Source organism: Carassius carassius, chromosome 47 (assembly GCF_963082965.1).
Source record: "Carassius carassius chromosome 47, fCarCar2.1, whole genome shotgun sequence".
Taxonomy (NCBI): Eukaryota; Metazoa; Chordata; class Actinopteri; order Cypriniformes; family Cyprinidae; genus Carassius; species Carassius carassius.
Window position 1 is genome coordinate 24,035,847 of NC_081801.1, and position 19,137 is coordinate 24,054,983.

General features: G+C 41.9%; 1 protein-coding gene across 1 annotated transcript in view; it reads left to right on the top strand.

The window, feature by feature from the left end:
- The window catches only part of LOC132130664 (gamma-aminobutyric acid receptor subunit alpha-3-like), a 149,049-nt gene that overhangs the window by 83,081 nt on the left and 46,831 nt on the right, over positions 1-19,137 (top strand). The window contains exons 5-6 of the mRNA XM_059542441.1: positions 14,893-14,975; positions 17,724-17,867. Coding sequence (XP_059398424.1) covers positions 14,893-14,975; positions 17,724-17,867 — 227 coding nt within the window. The remainder of the gene's footprint in view (positions 1-14,892; positions 14,976-17,723; positions 17,868-19,137) is intronic.

Genomic DNA, 19,137 nt, shown 5'->3' on the forward strand with positions numbered 1-19,137 from the left:
TGTCTCGTTGGATTTTATTTTTCTGTTACTGAAAGTGTGGTTCACAGTGCAGAACACAGATTGTTGTTGTCAGGGAAAAGAAGACAAGACATTTTTCACGCACAGATTTTCCTCAGGTGTGTGTTCTCCAAATTACTGTGAAATATGAGTCAAGTGTTCTGACCCTTTTTACCACTTGCTTTTTGAAGAATTGGTGTGAGGAAGAGTGCATAAGCAAGCTAATTTATGTTATCTCCATTGCTCATTTTGTCCTGCAGCTATAAAGCACAAAACAAGACATGAAACGTTCGCTCCACAAAAAAAAAAAAAAACAATTGATACAAATTTTCTTCAACATTCTGAAATTTCACTTGGGTGGATGTCAAAAAATTGTAATTCACGCATATCTCAGGCATAATTTACACTGCCATTTTTGACTTTTTGATAAACAAGCAGTACTGTACTCAAGTCTGTCTCAAGTCAGAGTCCAAGACCACAGTACAGACCAGTCCAAGTGGTCCTGAAAATATGAGTTCGGTCTAATCCAGACTTCAGTTGATGAATTGTGTGAGTGAATATTGAATTTTACTAATGATGGGGAATGAAAGACGTTAGATCAACCAGTAATCAACCAGTTCTCTAAAAGGGTAGGGAGGCAGACAGAGGTTGAAGAGGCCAATGATGTAGCCATGTTTCCAATGAAAAAGAGCCACTGTTGTGGACCTTGTTCTCAATCATGACATCACAATTGCTGAGGCAGGCTGAAAGATGCAGCCGAATATTGGGAGAATAACCCATGAGTGTCCTCAATCATTCAAACATTGTTTGACAGTAGAGGTATGTAATGTAGTATCTATGCTTACTGTAATGCTTCATAGTACAGTAGTCCAATTACATATTTCATTATACAGTAAATATACTTTATACAGATATACAGTACAGACCAAAAGTTTGGACACACCTTCTCATTCAAAGAGTTTTCTTTATTTTCATGACTATGACAATTGTAGAGTCACACTGAAGGCATCAAGGGCTATTTGACCAAGAAGGAGAGTGATGGGGTGCTGCGCCAGATGACCTGGCCTCCACAGTCACCGGACCTGAACCCAATCGAGATGGTTTAGGGGTGAGCTGGACCGCAGACAGAAGGCAAAAGGGCCAACAAGTGCTAAGCATCTCTCGGGGAACTCCTTCAAGACTGTTGGAAGACCATTTCAGGTGACTACCTCTTGAAGCTCATCAAGAGAATGCCAAGAGTGTGCAAAGCAGTAATCAAAGCAAAAGGTGGCTACTTTGAAGAACCTACAATATGACATATTTTCAGTTGTTTCACACTTTTTTGTTATGTATATAACTCCATATATAATTCCACATGGGTTAATTCATAGTTTTGATGCCTTCAGTGTGAATCTACAATTTTCATAGTCATGAAAATAAAGAAAACTCTTTGAATGAGAAGGTGTGTCCAAACTTTCGTCTGTGCTGTATACACACATATACATACATATATACAATACAATAATATGTACATTTGTACTATTGATATATCATACACTGGTGCATTTTCAATCTATGTCATAAACATGGCACTGATATGTTCATTGACAAAAATACATTTGAGTGATGAACTAAGGATTTTCAGCAAGTTACAGGCTTTTGCAGGTAATCCATTGTGTGGTGCTGTTTGTACGAATTGCTTAGAGAAATGCACATACTGGTTTGCAAATATTAATAGTGATTCAAGAAATGTACCAAAGCGAATGAGAAAAACCTTAATACTAATACTTGGATAACCAGATTTTAAGATAAAAGTTTTGGCTCTGTGACAAGAAAAAACAAACGACCAAACAAAATAATAAAAATAACTAAAATCTAAAATAAAATAGTCAATTTTGACGTGATCTCTCAGTTTCACTAAGAAGTCATCCCCTGGAACATGAAAGTTGCATAAGCTGAAAAAATACCCGATTTGGCTGCTTGAATTTTTTTTTTATAAATTAAACTTCAAACTATATTAAAGCAGCACCAAAGCACAAGGAATAAGAAATCCTTTAGATCATCTCTTTAAATGAGGAAAAAGCTCCATCGCTCTCCATTTTGGTTCCACTTCTCACACTGAAAATTACCTGTAAAATAATATCTCACCCCTGGTGAGCTAAGCTTGACATTTGGTATGGACTTTAAGATAGAAGTCATATTTAATTCAATTTAAATAAAAATGAGACTGTAAGACTGAACACAGACTTTCTCCAGCTCCAGGGCTTTCAGCTGTTTCAAATTAAATGTGAAAACAGAAAATAGTAACATGAAATACACTGTGTAACAAAAAGTTGTTTCACGTTGACTTTTATGGTTCTTCTGTAATTCTGTGGTGCTATTTTTTTATTGTATTATTTATTTTCACGCACCATCAATCATTTGGTAAATATTTAGGTCAGGTAAATTTGAGAAGTTTTTGTACTAATTTTGCATGTTTATATATATATACAGTACAGACCAAAAGTTTGGACACACCTTCTCATTCAAAGAGTTTTCTTTATTTTCATGACTATGACTATTGTAGATTCACACTGAAGAGAAGTTTTATATATATATATATAAAATATTTTGCTTTTGCAATGATAGGAACATTCTAGATGCTTCAGTAACATCATGTAATATTCTGTAATATTCCAATGCTTTCTAGTGCTTTCAACATGTAAAAAACTTTTAAGCAAAACAAAACTTTTATAAAAAGAAAAAAACAATTCATGGTGAAAGATGATAAAATAATAATAATTAAATACAATAATCTTAAGTGTTTTACTAGATTTCTAGCAAATAATTCCAGCAAAATACCATTACACAAATTACACGTCTTATAAATCCTGACAGAGCCCACCTGCACATATACATAGTTCACCAGCTTTTGGCCTTTTTCAGACAGCTCACATCTCCAGCCCTGAGGTGTAGGATGGACAGATGGTTTCACTCGTCCTTACAGGCTTTAGGGACCTGTCACCTTCCCAGATCAGCTCACAGGAATGTAACTAGAGGAGAGACAGCTGTGTTCTAGCTGCAGTGGGACTTTTACAACCAGCATTCTCTTTGAATCAAAGTTAAACAGATGAGAGTATTCAATACTTGTGCTTTTAAGATTAAATTGAGAGACACAAATTTGATTTGTGTAAAGTGGCAAGTGCCCAATGCTAATAAAAATTTGGTTTGGCTGAGTTACTGGTCTGTTGGACTGAAAACGTACTCGGTTACTAAACGTAACCTCGGTTCTCTCTAGAAGAGCGAACGAGTACTGCTTTGCGCCCTTCTTGCCACTTCCCGCCGAAACGGGTGTGGCCCAACCTATAAAAGGAGCTCGAAAAGGCTGACTCACCTGATTTATTTCATCGCCGAAGCGAACCAGACTGAATCGTGCGCACGGCAGAGAATGCAGTACTCGTTCGCTCTTCTAGAGAGAATCGAGGTCACGTTTAGTAACCGAGTACGTTCTCTTACGAGAGCTCTCTCGTACTGCGTCTTAGCTAAGACGCTACGGGAACCCAATGTAAAACGCAGTGCGCGCAGGGATCACACACCAATAAACCTGAAGCAACGCCCAGGATTTACAGTGCACAGTCACCTGAGGGACTCACAGAGAGTCCAGGACAGAAAAGGGAAAAAGCCCTCTTCCTATAAGTCCTAAATCTAGCAGCATCAGTAGATGCGGCAATATGACATCACACAGCCGAGGCAAGGCCTGACCAATGTGGCAATGCGGGTCTTACGCAATACTGCCCATATAACAGTCGGCAGCGCATAGCGCTCATGAACTCAGAATTCCCCTAAGGGCCCTGATTCGACTATACCGACAACAGCCTTGCTTGCAAGGCGGGGACCTCCAGGTTATAGAACCTGATAAATGTAGACGGCGAGGCCCAACCTGCCGCCATACATATATCCTGCAAGGAGATCCCAGTAGACCACGCCCACGACGAGGCGACGCCTCTTGTGGAGTGTGCTCTGACGCCCAACGGGCACTGAAGGCCCCTGGAAGCGTAAGCTAACGCTATGGCGTCAACTATCCATCTGGATAGAGTCTGTCTCGAAACAGCCATTCCCTTGGAACATCCACCGAACGAGACAAACAGCTGCTCCGTCTGCCGAAAGGCAGCAGAACGAGACACATAAGCTCTTAAAACCCTGACAGGGCAAAGAAGACTCGAGTCTCCATCCTCCCCTTACACCGGCAGGGCAGACAGGGCAATAACCTGAGCCCGAAACGGTGTGTTGAGGGATTTCGGCACCTAGGTTTGAGTATGACCCTTGAGTCATTGGGCCCAAACTCCAAGCACGACTGGCTCACCGAGAGCGCGTGCAAATCACCCACACGCTTCACAGAAGCGAGAGCCAACAAGAATACTGTCTTGAACGACAGATGCTGAAGGCTAACCGATTGGATAGGCTCAAAAGGGGGACCCTTCAAGGCCTCCAAAACCGCCGCGAGGTCCCACATAGGGACTGACGGAGGTCTGGGAGGATTCAGCCTCCTAGCTCCTCTGAGGAACCGGATGACCAAATCGTTCCTTCCTATTGACTGACCAGACGCCGTTTCAGAAAACGCCGCGATGGCCGCCACATAAACTTTGAGCGTGGATGGGGCTCTGCCCTTATCCAACAGCTCCTGTAGGAAGGAGCGGACCTCCTTCACCTCACAACTAAGGGGTGAATAACCTCGAGCTGTGCACCAGCTGGAGAACACCGACCACTTCGAGGCATACAGACGTCGTGTCGACGGAGCTCTAGCCTGAGTGATGGTATTTAGCACTCCCACTGCGAGATCAGCGGGTAACCGTTGAGCGCCCACACATGGAGGGACCACAACTCCGGTTGAGGGTGCCAAATCGAGCCCCTGGCCTGCGAGAGGAGGTCCCTCCTCAACGGTACCGGCCACGGGGCGACATCTGCTAACTGCATCAAATCTGGGAACCATGGTTGGTTCTTCCAAAGAGGTGCTACAAGCAGTATTGAACATCTGGTTTTCTCACCCGTTCTACCACCTGCGAAAAGAGGGAGATGGGAGGGAACGCATAAAGCGGGCAGCACGGCCATCTCCGTGACAGCGCGCTTTCGTTCTTGGAAAAGAACGCGGGGCAGTGCCATGCCAAATCTCTCCCACAACAGCCGGACTGTTTGCGGGTGTAGAGACCATTCGCCCGTAGGAACATTGCCTCTGGACAGCCTGTCTGGACCCAGATTCTGCAGTCCAGGCACATGCACTGCTCTCAGTGAGCGCACGTTGCGCTGAGCCGAAACCAGGAGGCGTTCCATCAGCCTGCACAGGTTTCGGGACCCGAGACCGCCCTGGTGATTTATGTAGGACACCACGGACATGTTGTCCGCACGGACTACGCCGTGGTGATCCTTGATATGGGGACAAAAGCGCGTCAGCGCGTTCTCCACTGCCAGCATTTCCAGGCAGTTGATATCATGGAGCTTTTCCCGTTCTGACCATAGGCCAAAGGACGGTCTGCCTTCGAGCAGCGCTCCCCATCCCGAAGTGGAGGCGTCCGTCGACACCATTTTCACACTCGGGGAAGTCCCCAGGCTTACACCTGATCGGTACCAGCCGTTCGCTGTCCAAGGTGCTAGAGCCGCAACACAGCTCTGATCGACCTTGAAATGCAGCCGGCCAGACGCCCACGCTCTGCGCGGCACCCGAGCCTTCAGCCAGAACTGCAGGGGGCGCATGCGGAGCAGGCCCAGCCGCAGAACCGGAGATGCTGAGGCCATGAGACCCAGCATCTTGTGACAGTGTTTGAGCGACACGGTCGCGCCGCAGCGGAAACAACTCGCTGCGCGCTGAATGCCCATCGTGCGCTGTGGTGACAGCCGCGCCGTCATGGAACACGAGTTCAGAACTATACCCAGAAACAGGATCGTCTGACTGGGGTTCAGCGAACTCTTCGCCCAATTGACACTGAGGCCGAGCTTCTCGAGGTGATCGAGTAAAACGGCCCTGTGGCTCCGCTCGTGATCGGGCCAGAACCAGCCAGTCGTCCAAATAATTCAGCACTCGTATGCCTCTGAGTCTGAGAGGAGCGAGCGCTGCATCCATGCACCTCGTAAACGTACGAGGAGCCACGGTGGACTGTAAACTGGTATGCCTGGCCCTCGAAGGCGAATCTCAAATATCGGCTGTGGTTTGACGCTATCTGTATTTGAAAATACGCGTCCCTCAGATCTATTGACATGAACCAGTCCCCTCTGCGAATCTGCGTGAGGAGTTTCCTGGTCGTAAGCATTTTGAAACTGCGTTTCATCAATGCCTTGTTCAGCTGTCTTAGATCCAGTATGGGCCTGAGACCCCCGTCTCTCTTGGGCACCAGAAGTATCTGCTGTACAGCCCCCCCCCCCCCTCGCTTTGAGCTTGAGACACAGGCTCTACAGCCCCTTTGCTCAACAGTTTTGATATTTCGGCCCGAAGTATGTGTGCTACTTCTGTTTTGACCATAGTTTCGACGCGCGCTGAAAAGTGCGGAGGGCGTCGAAAAAAAATGTAGCTAGTAGCCTCTCTTTATAATGCCTAGCACCCAATCCGAAACCCCTGGAAGCGCTGACCATGCATCTGCATGAATGGCTAAGGGCTGGATGCGAAGCGCGCTCTGTTGACCGGGCAACGGCGGCGCTCGGGTGTGCTGCGTATTTGAGGCGGGGAGCACGCTGATCACAGCGGGCAGATCGCTCCTCCTCGACCCCCTCCCGGCGCTTAACCGACTGGGGGAAGGCTGAGCAGGTCCCGTGGGACTCGATATGTCTGCGAGTAACTGTGGGCTGCATATGTGCACATTTACCACTTTCAACTCGCTGTCTGCCTGTGCAGAGCGTACGTGCACGGGCCTCATTTTTACAGAAGCCACGCGGCGTATGTGACATAGTGTATGTGGGCACTGGGGAGTGGGCACGTTTACTATGCGGCGCGCTCGACCGATCTGTGTCGATCTTATGTGCGCGAGCCCTGTGTGCAGGGCTGTGCTTACATGTGGAGATGGGCACTGAGGAGTGGGCATCGTCACTGCATTTATAGCACCATTGGCCGTGGCCGGACGAGCGTGCACGGGGTTTTTTTTGTTTGTTTTTTTTTTTTGTTTTTTTTTTACAGAAACCACATGACGCGTGTGACATAGTAATTGTGGGCACTGAGGGGTGGGCACGCTTACTATGCAGTGTGCGCGATCGACTTGAGTCGCTTTTATGGGCGCAGGCCCTGTGTGCAGGGCTGTGCTTACATGTGGAGATGGGCACTGAGCAGTGGGCATCTTCACTACATTTATAGCACCATCGGCCGTGGCCGGACGAACGTGCATGGGTTTCGTTTTTACAGAAACCACAGAAACCAGTGTGACATAGTGATTGTGGGCACTGAGGAGTGGGCACGTTTACTATGTAGTGCGCGTGATCGACTTGAGTCGCTTTTATGGGCACGAGCCCTGTGTAAAGGGCTGTGCTTATATGTGGAGATGGACACTGAGCAGTGGGCATCGTCACTACATTTATAGCACCATCGGCCGTGGCCGGGACACCAAAAATTACACCTTTTTCGGGAAATATCTGGGTAGCCGTGATAATGGTTTTCGTGTGCAGGCAAGCGGGCAACCGTACAGGCTTGCGCATTGCAAAAAACGCTGAAACAGTCACAATCTCTGGAACTGAAACAGCGGCGCGCTTAGGTGAGAGCTCGGCCACAGCGGAACTCGTACACCGGCGCTTCGATGAGGCAGCCATCGTGTGTAGTGCCGACGCAGCGTCATGCAGCATGCGTAGATGGCTTTCCTAGGATGGCTTCGGGGCTCCCGGCCTCACCGTAATCCTCTGCCGCGGACCCCGCGGCGCGGGGCGACGGCTGGTAGAGCGAGAACGGGGGTCTTGAGCTGCGTTGCTGAAGCTGTTGTGATAACGGCTTTTGTGTGCAGGCAAGCGGGCAACTGTGCAGGCTTGCGCATTGCAGAAAACGCTGAGACAGTCACAATTCCTGGAACTGAAACAGCGGCGCGCTTGGGTGAGAGCTCGGCCACAGCGGAACTCGTACACCTGCGCTTCGATGAAGCAGCCATCGTTAGTAGTGCCGACGCAGCATCACACAGCAGGCTTTAGATGGCAACACCGCTTTTGCCGCCGTCCAGCAGAGGGCGGACAAAGGTGCGTCGTTATCGCCTGTTCCACTGGCGGAAGTGAGTGGTAGTTCCTGTTTTTAGCATCATCAGTGTGGAGAATGCTAGTGAGACAGAGGAACGAGTTCGCGCTGAATATGGAGCGTTCCAAGCCTTCGCCACCTCTTCGTGAAGCTCAGGAAGAAATGAGGCGGGCTTTGAGAAGTACGCTCATCCAAAAGGGAAATACCATCCAGCCGGGAACGAGAGGGGGGGCGCTGGTGCAAACCACTCGCGGCCGAGACTCATCGCGGCCAACACGAGCATTCGCCCCGGCTCCTTCTCGATGTCAGCTCGTCTGCTGGGCTTCTGAGCAGAAGGCGCGAGATCCTCGGAGCTCGCCCAGCCCTCACTGCCCGAAGCTAGCAGAGAGCGAGTGTCCTCTTCCCCCGACGCGGCCCTGAGATCGACTTCCCCGGACGACGCGCCGGCAAACAGCGGGCGCTGCCCACCGGGAAGCGATGCAGGGGGGGCCGGTGAAGCAGGGCGAACCGGCGAGCTCAGTTGAGCTGAAGACGGTTCCGGAATCCGCTGGAAGCGATGCTTTTACGGCGCCTCAGCGCAGCGGAGAATGCAGGCTCAGAGAAAAAGGCCAGGCGAGTCCTCAGAGTCACCATGGCAACAGCTCGCAGTGGGGGCATCCGCCGTCAGCGAGCGCAAGCGCGAGCGCTGTATGATCTTCACCCAGGCAGGAGACACAGATGACGTACCGGTCTCCCTCGCTGAGTGGGGCTCTGACGAGCCGCAGGAAGGCATCTTAAAAAAGACGCGAGCTCTTTTACGAGTGTGTGTCGCAGGGCGAACACACACACACACATAAAGGACAGCTTGGATATAACAGAATTGAAAGGATATAGGCGCCGGATAGCGCAGCAGGAACGGCAGTGGAAGGCGGCGATGCCAGCAGCTTCAGAATGGCTCGTCCTGCTGATGTGCTTTCTCAGACGGCGCTTGCTTCCTCCGTGATCCAGCGATGCGTGAGCTTCGCTGAAGAGATGAAAAATCAGGTGAGTCAGCCTTTTCGAGCTCCTTTTATAGGTTGGGCCACACCCGTTTCAGCGGGAAGTCTGAATGTTGCATCAGCCTGCGCTCGATAGGCTGTGCAGTTGCCGCAGAACAAGCCAATGAGCGAACGAGCCGTCTCGCCTATGGCTGTGTACTGCTGCAAATGCGCTTTCCAAAAATACAAAATTAAGGATAATTTTTTGCTTCAGTATTTCGTGAAAAGAGACTTTTCCCGTAGCGTCTTAGCTAAGGCTCAGTACGAGAGAGCTCTCGTAAGAGAACTGCAAAACATCACATTCACCCAAGCCATAGCATACCTGGACTAATCCATATCTAGGCCCAAAATATAATAAGGCCCATTTAAATCTGGTATTTTCTATAAAGCAAGCATGATCACACTTGACCACATTAAAAAACATCAAATAACTGTTGAGAAAGTGCATTTTTCTTCTCTTCACTTCTAATCCCTGTTAAAATCCTTTACTGAAGGGTATATAAATGAAAGAATGACCAAAAGCATTTTGAATAATCTGTTGAAGCCAGGGATGTAAAAAGTACTCAAAAACTTAAGTGAAAATACAGATATTCAGTGAAACTTTTACTCAGTTAAAAGTTAGGAGATATTTGTAATTGCATATATAGGAAATAATAATAATAATAATAGATTGCATAAAATGCTTTCTTATACAGCCATACAAAGATTTGATTAAAGGGAGAAAAAACTAAATGCAACAGCACATCTTAAAGACATCCTCCATCCTGTATCATCCAATATGTATAATTGTATGACTTTACATTACTTTCTCTGATTAAGAGGTATAGAAAAAAAAGAGTAATATTAATCTCTCTGCATATAATGCAGGTGTACCCTACACAGAGTGAACACGACAGTAATCCATACGACCCCAGTTGATGAATCAGTGTCTTCCTAAGCGAAATGATTTACAATTATTTACATTAGATTAACAAGCAAATCATGTAATTATTTACATTAAAAAAAAAAACGGCCCCAATAGTTACTCAGTATATCCATACAACTCAATATCAGGGTTAACATGAGCTGTTTCTCTGCTGCCTGTCAATTTAAATTTGGATTATCACAAGCAGGGTCAGGAATTAATTAATTTTAAACAAAAATGACCCCGAAATTCAAGATATAGGGGCAAATAAAATATTTATAATATATGATCTTGTTAAACAATAACACATAAGCAATAATCTGTGTTTATGCATTAAGGAATCAGGTTATACAGTGATTCAGCTATCCATTCATAAAGAATCTGTGTATCACTTTATATATATACATATTAAAAGTTTTTTTTTGTTTGTTTGTTTGTTTGTTTCTTTGTTTGTTTTTTAAGTGAAAAACAAGAATTTAGCATTTTATTTTTATTTTTTTTTCATTCAGGAGCTGAAAAATTAATAAACAATTTGAATATCCCATTTCTACATGTCATGTGGGCGGGAATTAAACAACCCTTTCTCCCAAAAATCAAACCATTCCGTCATCAGTTCTTCATCAGTTCCGCACAGCAGAATAATAGTCCTCCGATGCTGCAGTTTTACGGATTCTAAACGCATTTGTTGCAACTACATTTCATCTTTTTCTCATCAAACAACCAGACTAATGAATGGATGGACACAACCCGCACCCGGGGCAGAGCCTATAGGGCTTTCTCTTCTGCGTAGACCAGCGGCTCTCAAAGTGCCAGAGGGTCCGCAAAATAATTTGTTAGACTACAGTATTTTCCAGACTGTAAAGTCACAATTTTTTTGATACATACTGTGATTTATTCCAAAGTGATCTATAGAATAATCAAATGTAGGCTTTTTAAGTGGGTGTGACAAGTATTTGCTTGGTTCATGTGTGTGCCATGCGCCAGAAAGAGGTTCACTAGTTGTTTTCTTTATTTTTCAATAGCATAACATTTTGTAGTCATTTTGAATGTACAGAAATAAAAAATATACATAATACCATATGTCTATAAATGATTAATATTTCCCCTGCTGAGGAAAAAAATCCAAGTGAACATCAATTAATACCCATTGTTATTTAAATAAACTTAAAAAAAATTATGACTGCTGTGTATTTCCTGTACACTTTAATACTGGTCTGTGCTTGACTCTAGCCATGTTTGTCTGTTTATTTAATTTATTGAGTTGATTTAAACCATCATGTCTTATTGGGACTTGATGTTGTTCTGAAGGCCTATTACCTTCCTTTACACACACATACAAAATATCTTGCTCGCACTTGCCCATTTCACGAGTTCACACTTACATATAATTAGCTGAAGTATTATAATGTATATTTGGCGTGCTGTCCGGGGAAGGGCTCCGAGCTCGTGAATGGCCCGAACCTAGAGTACACACCATATAAAAGTGTAACATGAACTCCAAGTGGAGAAGATGGGGTGGAGCAGGAATGCTGATAAACCGTCAATGGATAGAGATAAGTCAGCTGTATTTATACCCTAGTGTTTATTAACTTAAGTGTGCTCCTCCTGTGCTAATTAGGCTAAGTATCTGACGCGCTCCTCCCGAACATTTAATGGAAGAATGGTGACTCGCAGTTTTTATTTAATTATTATTATTATTATTATTATTATTATTTTTAAGCGGATGCAAATCAGACGTAAAATAATCCTATGAATCTCTTGGCATATATTCAGATAATTCTGAAGGTATACTGTAGGGTTTGGTTAGAAGAAGAAAAAAAAACAGTCATTACATTTATGAAATCCTGTGTGCTTTTTAGTGCGCAGCACCTTGTGCCACATACAAGTGCATATCCTTCTGAGAAATCAATTATAACCCATTTTAATAAAACACAAGACAACGTTATAGGCCTATTATATAGTCGATCCATTATTATTTACTATTTTTGTATTAGTGTTTAAAATATATAATTTAATTAAAAAAAATATATAATAGTGGCCGACCAGGACAGCTGTTATTTCATACACTGCCATGCCCAGCTGATGCAAAGCATAGAATTTATATCTACACAGAATAAAGTCTAGTTTAGATAAGTCTAGTTGTTTGATGAGAAAAAGATGAAATGTAGTTGCAACAAACACGTTAAGAATCCATACAACTGCAGCAGCGCAGAACTGCGGAATAACTGATGATTGCACGGTTTGATCTTCGGCTGACCAATCAGCAGAAAGGGACGTTTAATTTCTGCCCACGTGTAGAAATCAAATATTCAAGCTGTTTATTAATTTTCTACCCCTAAACGAAAAAGAAAAAAATGTGTAATCAAATAAAACAAAAGTACAGTTATATTTATGGAAGGTAAATTCTTTCAAATCAAGGAGTTGAACCAAAGAGTATTATGAACCCAGCTTATATGTCTGTATGCCCAAGGTAGAGTCTTTTCAAAGCAAAATCCCTGCCGTAGGCTGTAGCAGAACTGCCTAAGGAACAGGTAATGTGCTGAGGATCGTTGGGTCAATATGTTACTGAGGAGATCATGAGAGGCCTTGGTGAGCCTGAGACATAGCGCAAAGCTGGGGGAAAAGCCCAGGGGGACCTGCCTACCCAGGAGGGCCATAACGTTCACTGACCGTAAAACTGACAAATGGCCAGTAAGGCAGCCGCAGCGGTGTGCATGCGACTGACAAGCCAGCTGAGTTACGTGACTATACGCACACATGTGCATACTGAATTAAATCTGTAATGCTAGCTCCCTGTCACCCTCTGTAATGATACGGTACACAACCGCTCGTTCACACTCGTGGGCTACCATGTTTAAGGCTTACAATACTTCTAATTTAGTGACCTTTACTATTTTACCCACTCATCCCCTCTGGCACTTAATAGATTACATTCAGTATAGCAATGCACAGACACATGCTCTTCTCACTGTCCTCTTCTGGAAATAATATGTCACAGTCCTTTGCAGAGCTGTAGATTGTCTGACATGCTGCCTCCGGTTTCACGGCCACGGCCTTGTAGAGAGTCAAGGAGGAACGAAGCGAATTCAGACGATGCAATATCAATCTGCAGAGAGGGGAAAAGAATGAATTACAGTACCACTGTGGTTCTTCACAGATGTGAACAGCCATTAAACTGTCTGAGAGAAGACTCACCTCAATGGATCAGGTCTTGATACTCACTAATTAAACGCTTTAGGGATCTATTTATAGGACAATCTACCCGACACCATACAAGTACACCATACACCACACTTGCTTGCTCAACTCTGTATTTACTCAACTCTGATAGAGAATCTCTTTTAAGCAGTTCTATTATTTATTCATCTTAGTGCAAGAATAAAATACATGTTCCTATCGATTTTTCTTCCCTGTCTTCTGTCTTGAGTGTGAATTACTACCCGCGATTCTTGAGTGGATTAAATGAAATTGTCAACTGAGTGTTTGATGTAGCAGTTCTTTATTATTGCCTAATCTTCTGTTTTATGAAACCTATTATTTTTCTTAATACATGCTTGTGATCTAATTGAGAATAATTTTTCAGTTCACAGGGAAAAGAAAAAAAAGGACTCTTTGTAATCTTAAATGAAAATGCAATAAGTTGAAGTCTCAAAGATGTTCCTGATCAGCTGACATCATCTAGGCCATTTAGCCATTAGCTGTTCAGCTATTTGTAGTCAAATACTGTAGCCACTGTAAAGGCATTGTTTGCCTAACAACAGTTTTGTAATTATTATTATTATTTATTTATGTTTTTGCCTGTTTAAACTACTGTTGTATATAAATGCAACTATTCTAAAATATTAACAATAGTTATAGCTGCTGAAGCCATTATTAAACATAAATGTGATACATATTACAGCAATAGTAAATAATTATACATTCAAAGGGATAGTTCAACAAGCAAAATTGTATAATTTACTAAACCTTAAATTGTTTAAGCACAGAAGATAGGAATGGGATATGTGAAGATGCAGAGAAGGGATATATGCTTATTGTTTGGTGTAAGTGGCCTATATTATATATATATATATATATATATATATATATATATATATATATATATATATATATTAGTGGTGGGCATAGATTAATTTTTTTTAATCTAGATTAATCTCACTGTAATGTTGGATTGAATCTAGATTAATCTAGATTAAAATAGCTCATTTGAATTCTGCCAAAGGCATTCAGAATATTTGTGCTACCAAAATAAAATAATGACTAAAAGTAAGTATTTGAGAAGGGGTTTCTCAAGCCAGGTGGTGCATTAGAGCAGGGGCTAATAAATTTAACTTAAGATAATTTTACAAGAATGAAAACTATTGCACATGTATGTCCAACTTCATTTGCATACATACTGTAGACTAGTATGGGGGATACATACTATTATATCTCAACAGCCTGATTGCTTGTATATTTGCAAATTGTAAACAACTGTATATTGTCTCCCAGCTCTAATCTGCTAAATGTGACTGTAAAGCATGAATATATTCAAATATTACAAACATGAATATCATGGTTTTATGTAAAGCTGCTTAGAAACAATGTGTATTGAAAAGTGCTAAATAAATACATTTGACTTGACTTGGCATGAATGACTTACCGTCAGGTCGGGCTCTATTATAGAATGAAACTCCCAGTTTTCATGATCGAGTCAAGTCAAGTCATTTCTTGTTGAATATCTTGGTTTACTTTTATATACATCATATTCCAAAAGTAAAATGGGTTGCAAATACTGTTTCATGTTGACTTGAAAGCTCTTTCTTTATCTATTCCTCTCTACATAGATTAACCATCCATGCTGAGTGCCCTATGCATCTGGAGGATTTTCCTATGGATGCCCATGCCTGCCCGCTGAAGTTCGGAAGCTGTAAGTGATTCTCTGTTGTCATCATTGAACTTTTCTTGATTGTGTAAGTGACAACTGCTCAAATTCTCTAGAGTACTTTATAAGTATATTGACATGCATGTTGCCTTGTGCACATGCACCCTGCGCTCTTAGCTCGGTCATGAGCTTGATATTGAAATGTGCGTAACATACTGAACTGGATTAGGAGGGTGCAAGTTGAGCATTTAACTACCTGTGAATACAGACCGATTCTTGTTTGTCTTAAAGAAAGTCCAGATCAGAAAAAATAATAATAAACTTCTAGACACAGCTCAGAAAACCAATAAATCAGTGTCTCTTTCTCCACAACTCAGAATGGTACGCAATGTCACACCAGACGCTGATCACCCATCTATGTTTGTGCACTAATACTAAACAACATCTATCCAAGACAGCATTGTCATTAAAATACAATATAAAACTCCGCAGGCAGACCAAAGAAATGGACCTTGTTTCTTCTGTGTGGATTCACCAGTCCTAAAACAAACAAATGTTTTGTAATTCTCCTCCTGTGCCGAGCTTTAGATTAATAGCCCAGCCAATGACACCAGAGGTCACCATGATGCAGCAGTCACACATTTATGAATAATACATCCCACTGGGCAATAAAACAAAAGTCCTATGCTCATACATTTTCAGTAGTACCTTTTCCCCCCATAATACCTCTTTTTGACAAGTGAAGAATGGTGACCCCTTATTGGATCTGTGATTTATGCAATAGAAAGAAAGCAAAGGATTGGCTCTTTAACAAGAAATCATACAGTGGGCTGCATAATTAGTGGCTTTGTAAATTACAGATAATAAGCACTGTTTCCTTAATCACCCAATCAATCTTCGTTTTTATTTATCTTTTATATTTTTTACTTATATTTCAATTACAAAGTTGTATTTTCATTTGTATTTTTAAATATTTGTTTCAAGGCATGTTTTCCCGCCAGAAAATAGTAGATTAGTGCTAATTAACTGTTAATTGTCAAAAAATACATGCTGATTTTGGTATTGCATTGCCAGATGTGCCTGTAAGCATAATTATTATGCGTTGCTCTGGAATACTTGAATTTAATTGGTCAGTCGTGGCAACCAGTGTCTCTTGTATCACTCTGCAGTCCCTTTCCTCTAATATTAAAAATTATTCTGATTTAAATTCAGATTATTCTATGAGTATTTTTGTCAAATTCATAAAAAGAATATGCTCACTGGAGTATCACAATCATGAATCAGACACAATGTATATTTAGTTGTGTGTGCAAACATGAAGCACATCACGATAGAAAGACATGTTGTCTATTTACTGCCTTTATATTTTTTAGCATCACATGATTGTTTGTAGTTTGGTGTTCTGTCTGCTTTGACAAAATGGACCATTAACATGAACGGTATAAAAAAAAAAAAAAAAAAAAAAAAAAAATCTTGATTATCAGCCGCATTTAAATGTTTCTTCTGCTTATATATTTGACATTATTTGGTCTGGCAAACAGCAAAAAGGTCCATTTCACCCCAAAAGAACAAATGACCGGCTTTTGTATGACTGCCAGCCATAATGATTTATAATTTGAGGCTAATGTATAATGGCCAAGCGAGTAGAGATCTAAAAACAAATACAAGCTCATTCCCTCATTAATCAGCTACTCGTTTTAGATGCTCATTTTACATTAAACAACCACTTGAAGTGTGTGTGTGTGTGTGTGTGTGTGTGTGTGTGTGTGTGTGTGTGTGTGTGTGTGTGTGTGTGTGAGAGAGAGAGAGAGAGAGAGAGAGAGAGAGATAGAGATATAGAGAGTGTTTTGGGCAATGATATTTAACACAGGAAACACTCTATTAAGATATATAGACTATTATTGGACTGTTAATCAAATTATAGCAAGGTCATTCACATGAAAACAGTGATAGAAAGTGATATTTAATGAAATGTTTCCTTCTCCTAACCAATTTAAATTGCTTCTAATTCATCATCTCATGTTAAATTCTCTTTCCCTCTCCCATCCCCTTATTAATTGAGTTTTAGCCCAGGCACTAAATTTAAGAATTTCCTTGTAACGTACTGAAAGTCTGTGACACCACTGACCTTTTCTGCCCATATATATATTTAAAGATGGAATAATGCATTTGATTATCAATTAGTATTCATAATGGATAATGGCATTAAATTTGATGTGTTGAGCTTTTGATTAATGACCTTAGAACAGAATAAAACAATAACGTTTCTCTTTGGCCATCAAAATTTAATTAGCAAACCTCTGCCGGCTGTGAGTTTTTTCTGTTTCTAGTGTTAAGCCTGCCAGCTTTTTTCCCACTCTCTTGCTCACAGTCGTGTGGGCACACATGTGTCTGCATATGTGTTTTTGTTTCTGTGCACGGACCCCAAGATAATTGTTTTTCATGCTCTTTTGCAAAGTTTATCCTTCTGTATTCAAACACAGTAAGTCTTTTGTTAGGTTTCCTTATTATATACATTAGATTCAAGGAAGCTGCTAATCTGAGGGAGCAGCTGACCCATGGTTAGTCAGCCTTTCTTAAAGTTGCATTCCAATTGCCCTCATTGAGATGCATTTATTCACTTTACTGCCCCCCATTTTATCATGAGCCCTGTTTTGTTCTAAAGTATGAATTTCCAATTGGTGTTTTTCCAACCCAGTGACTATAATTCATGGCAATAATATATATATATATATATATATATATATATTAGGATTAGGATAAACCAGTACTGCTGTGGTTTGTCTCTCTCAGATGCCTACACCAACAATGAGGTTGTCTACATCTGGACAGCAGATGATGAGAAATCTGTTTCTGTGGCTCCTGATGGTTCTAGACTCAACCAGTATGACCTGTTGGGTCATGTCATTGGCAAAGAGACCATCAGCTCCAGTACAGGTAATTACATTTCTCCTTTGTGCCAGTGGAATTGATTACTCAGTGAAGTTAAAGCAGCCAAAAAGAGCTAATGAAGGTGATTATTATAATCTAGGCAAATGGTATCAAATTAATTAGTTTAACTTATAACATAATTCCCAACATTGCATTTCTGATTTAATGTGTCATTTACTATTATGTCTATTATTTACTAATTATACACATACATAATAGTAAATAATGCATTGAAAAAAAAGAGTGCAATATCAGTTTCAGACCTGGTTCTAATGTATGACACGTTGGACAAAGCAAAAGTGAAGGTAGCCAAGAGACGGAGACTGCTTCAATAATGATTATAATAAAGCAATAATGCAGTTATGATAAAGTGATGAATTGATATATCAGTTGGATTTATACGGCATTACAGAATATGTATCATATTGCATATCATGGTAATGGTCAATATCCAACTCATTTTCCATTTTATACACCACCAAATATCCTGTATTAACACTGAATGCTATGCAGGATATGAAAAACATAACAAAACAGAACCAAAACAAAATAAAGTTCAGGCCTGGTCCTCTCTCATCTTGCACTGTCATCACTTCTCCTTTTATCCTTCCGGAGCTCCTCCATGGGACTTGAGACGGGTGAATGGCACAAGTGTCGTGCATTATCATTTACTCAACTGGCCTCGCTCCTTTCCCATGGCTCTCAGCCCCACCCCACTCGTCACACTTTGTTTATCAGGTTTTGAGGCATAGTTGCAGATTCATGTTGGACATTGAAAAGCTCTCTTGCTCTTTAACACAGTTTATTTATATGCATGTGTCTGTAATACTTTTTCTGTACATAGTCTTCCCTTTATGAAATATCTCTCTTTCCAGCTGACAACCTGAATTAATTATTTTTGCTTGCTTCCCACATGCTTTACTTTTCTTTCTTCCAGCTTCCACATATGCTTACAACTTCCATTTTTGTCTGTTTGTAAAGTGATTTATCTAACCTGCTTTACAAGCACCTAGCTTACTGATTGCTTTCTGCCACATTATTTGGGGTCATACAGCCTCTGTAAAGCAGTAAGGACTCAAACAAGTATGAGTGCACAAGAAAATTGTGTATGCTCCATATGACAATGTGCTTGTCAAAATAAGAGGTGCAATTCCACATTATTTGCAGTGCACTTCTTCTAAATTCAGTGCAAGGCATATATATATATATATATATATATATATATATATATATATATATGTGTGTGTGTGTGTGTGTGTGTGTGTGTGTGTGCAAT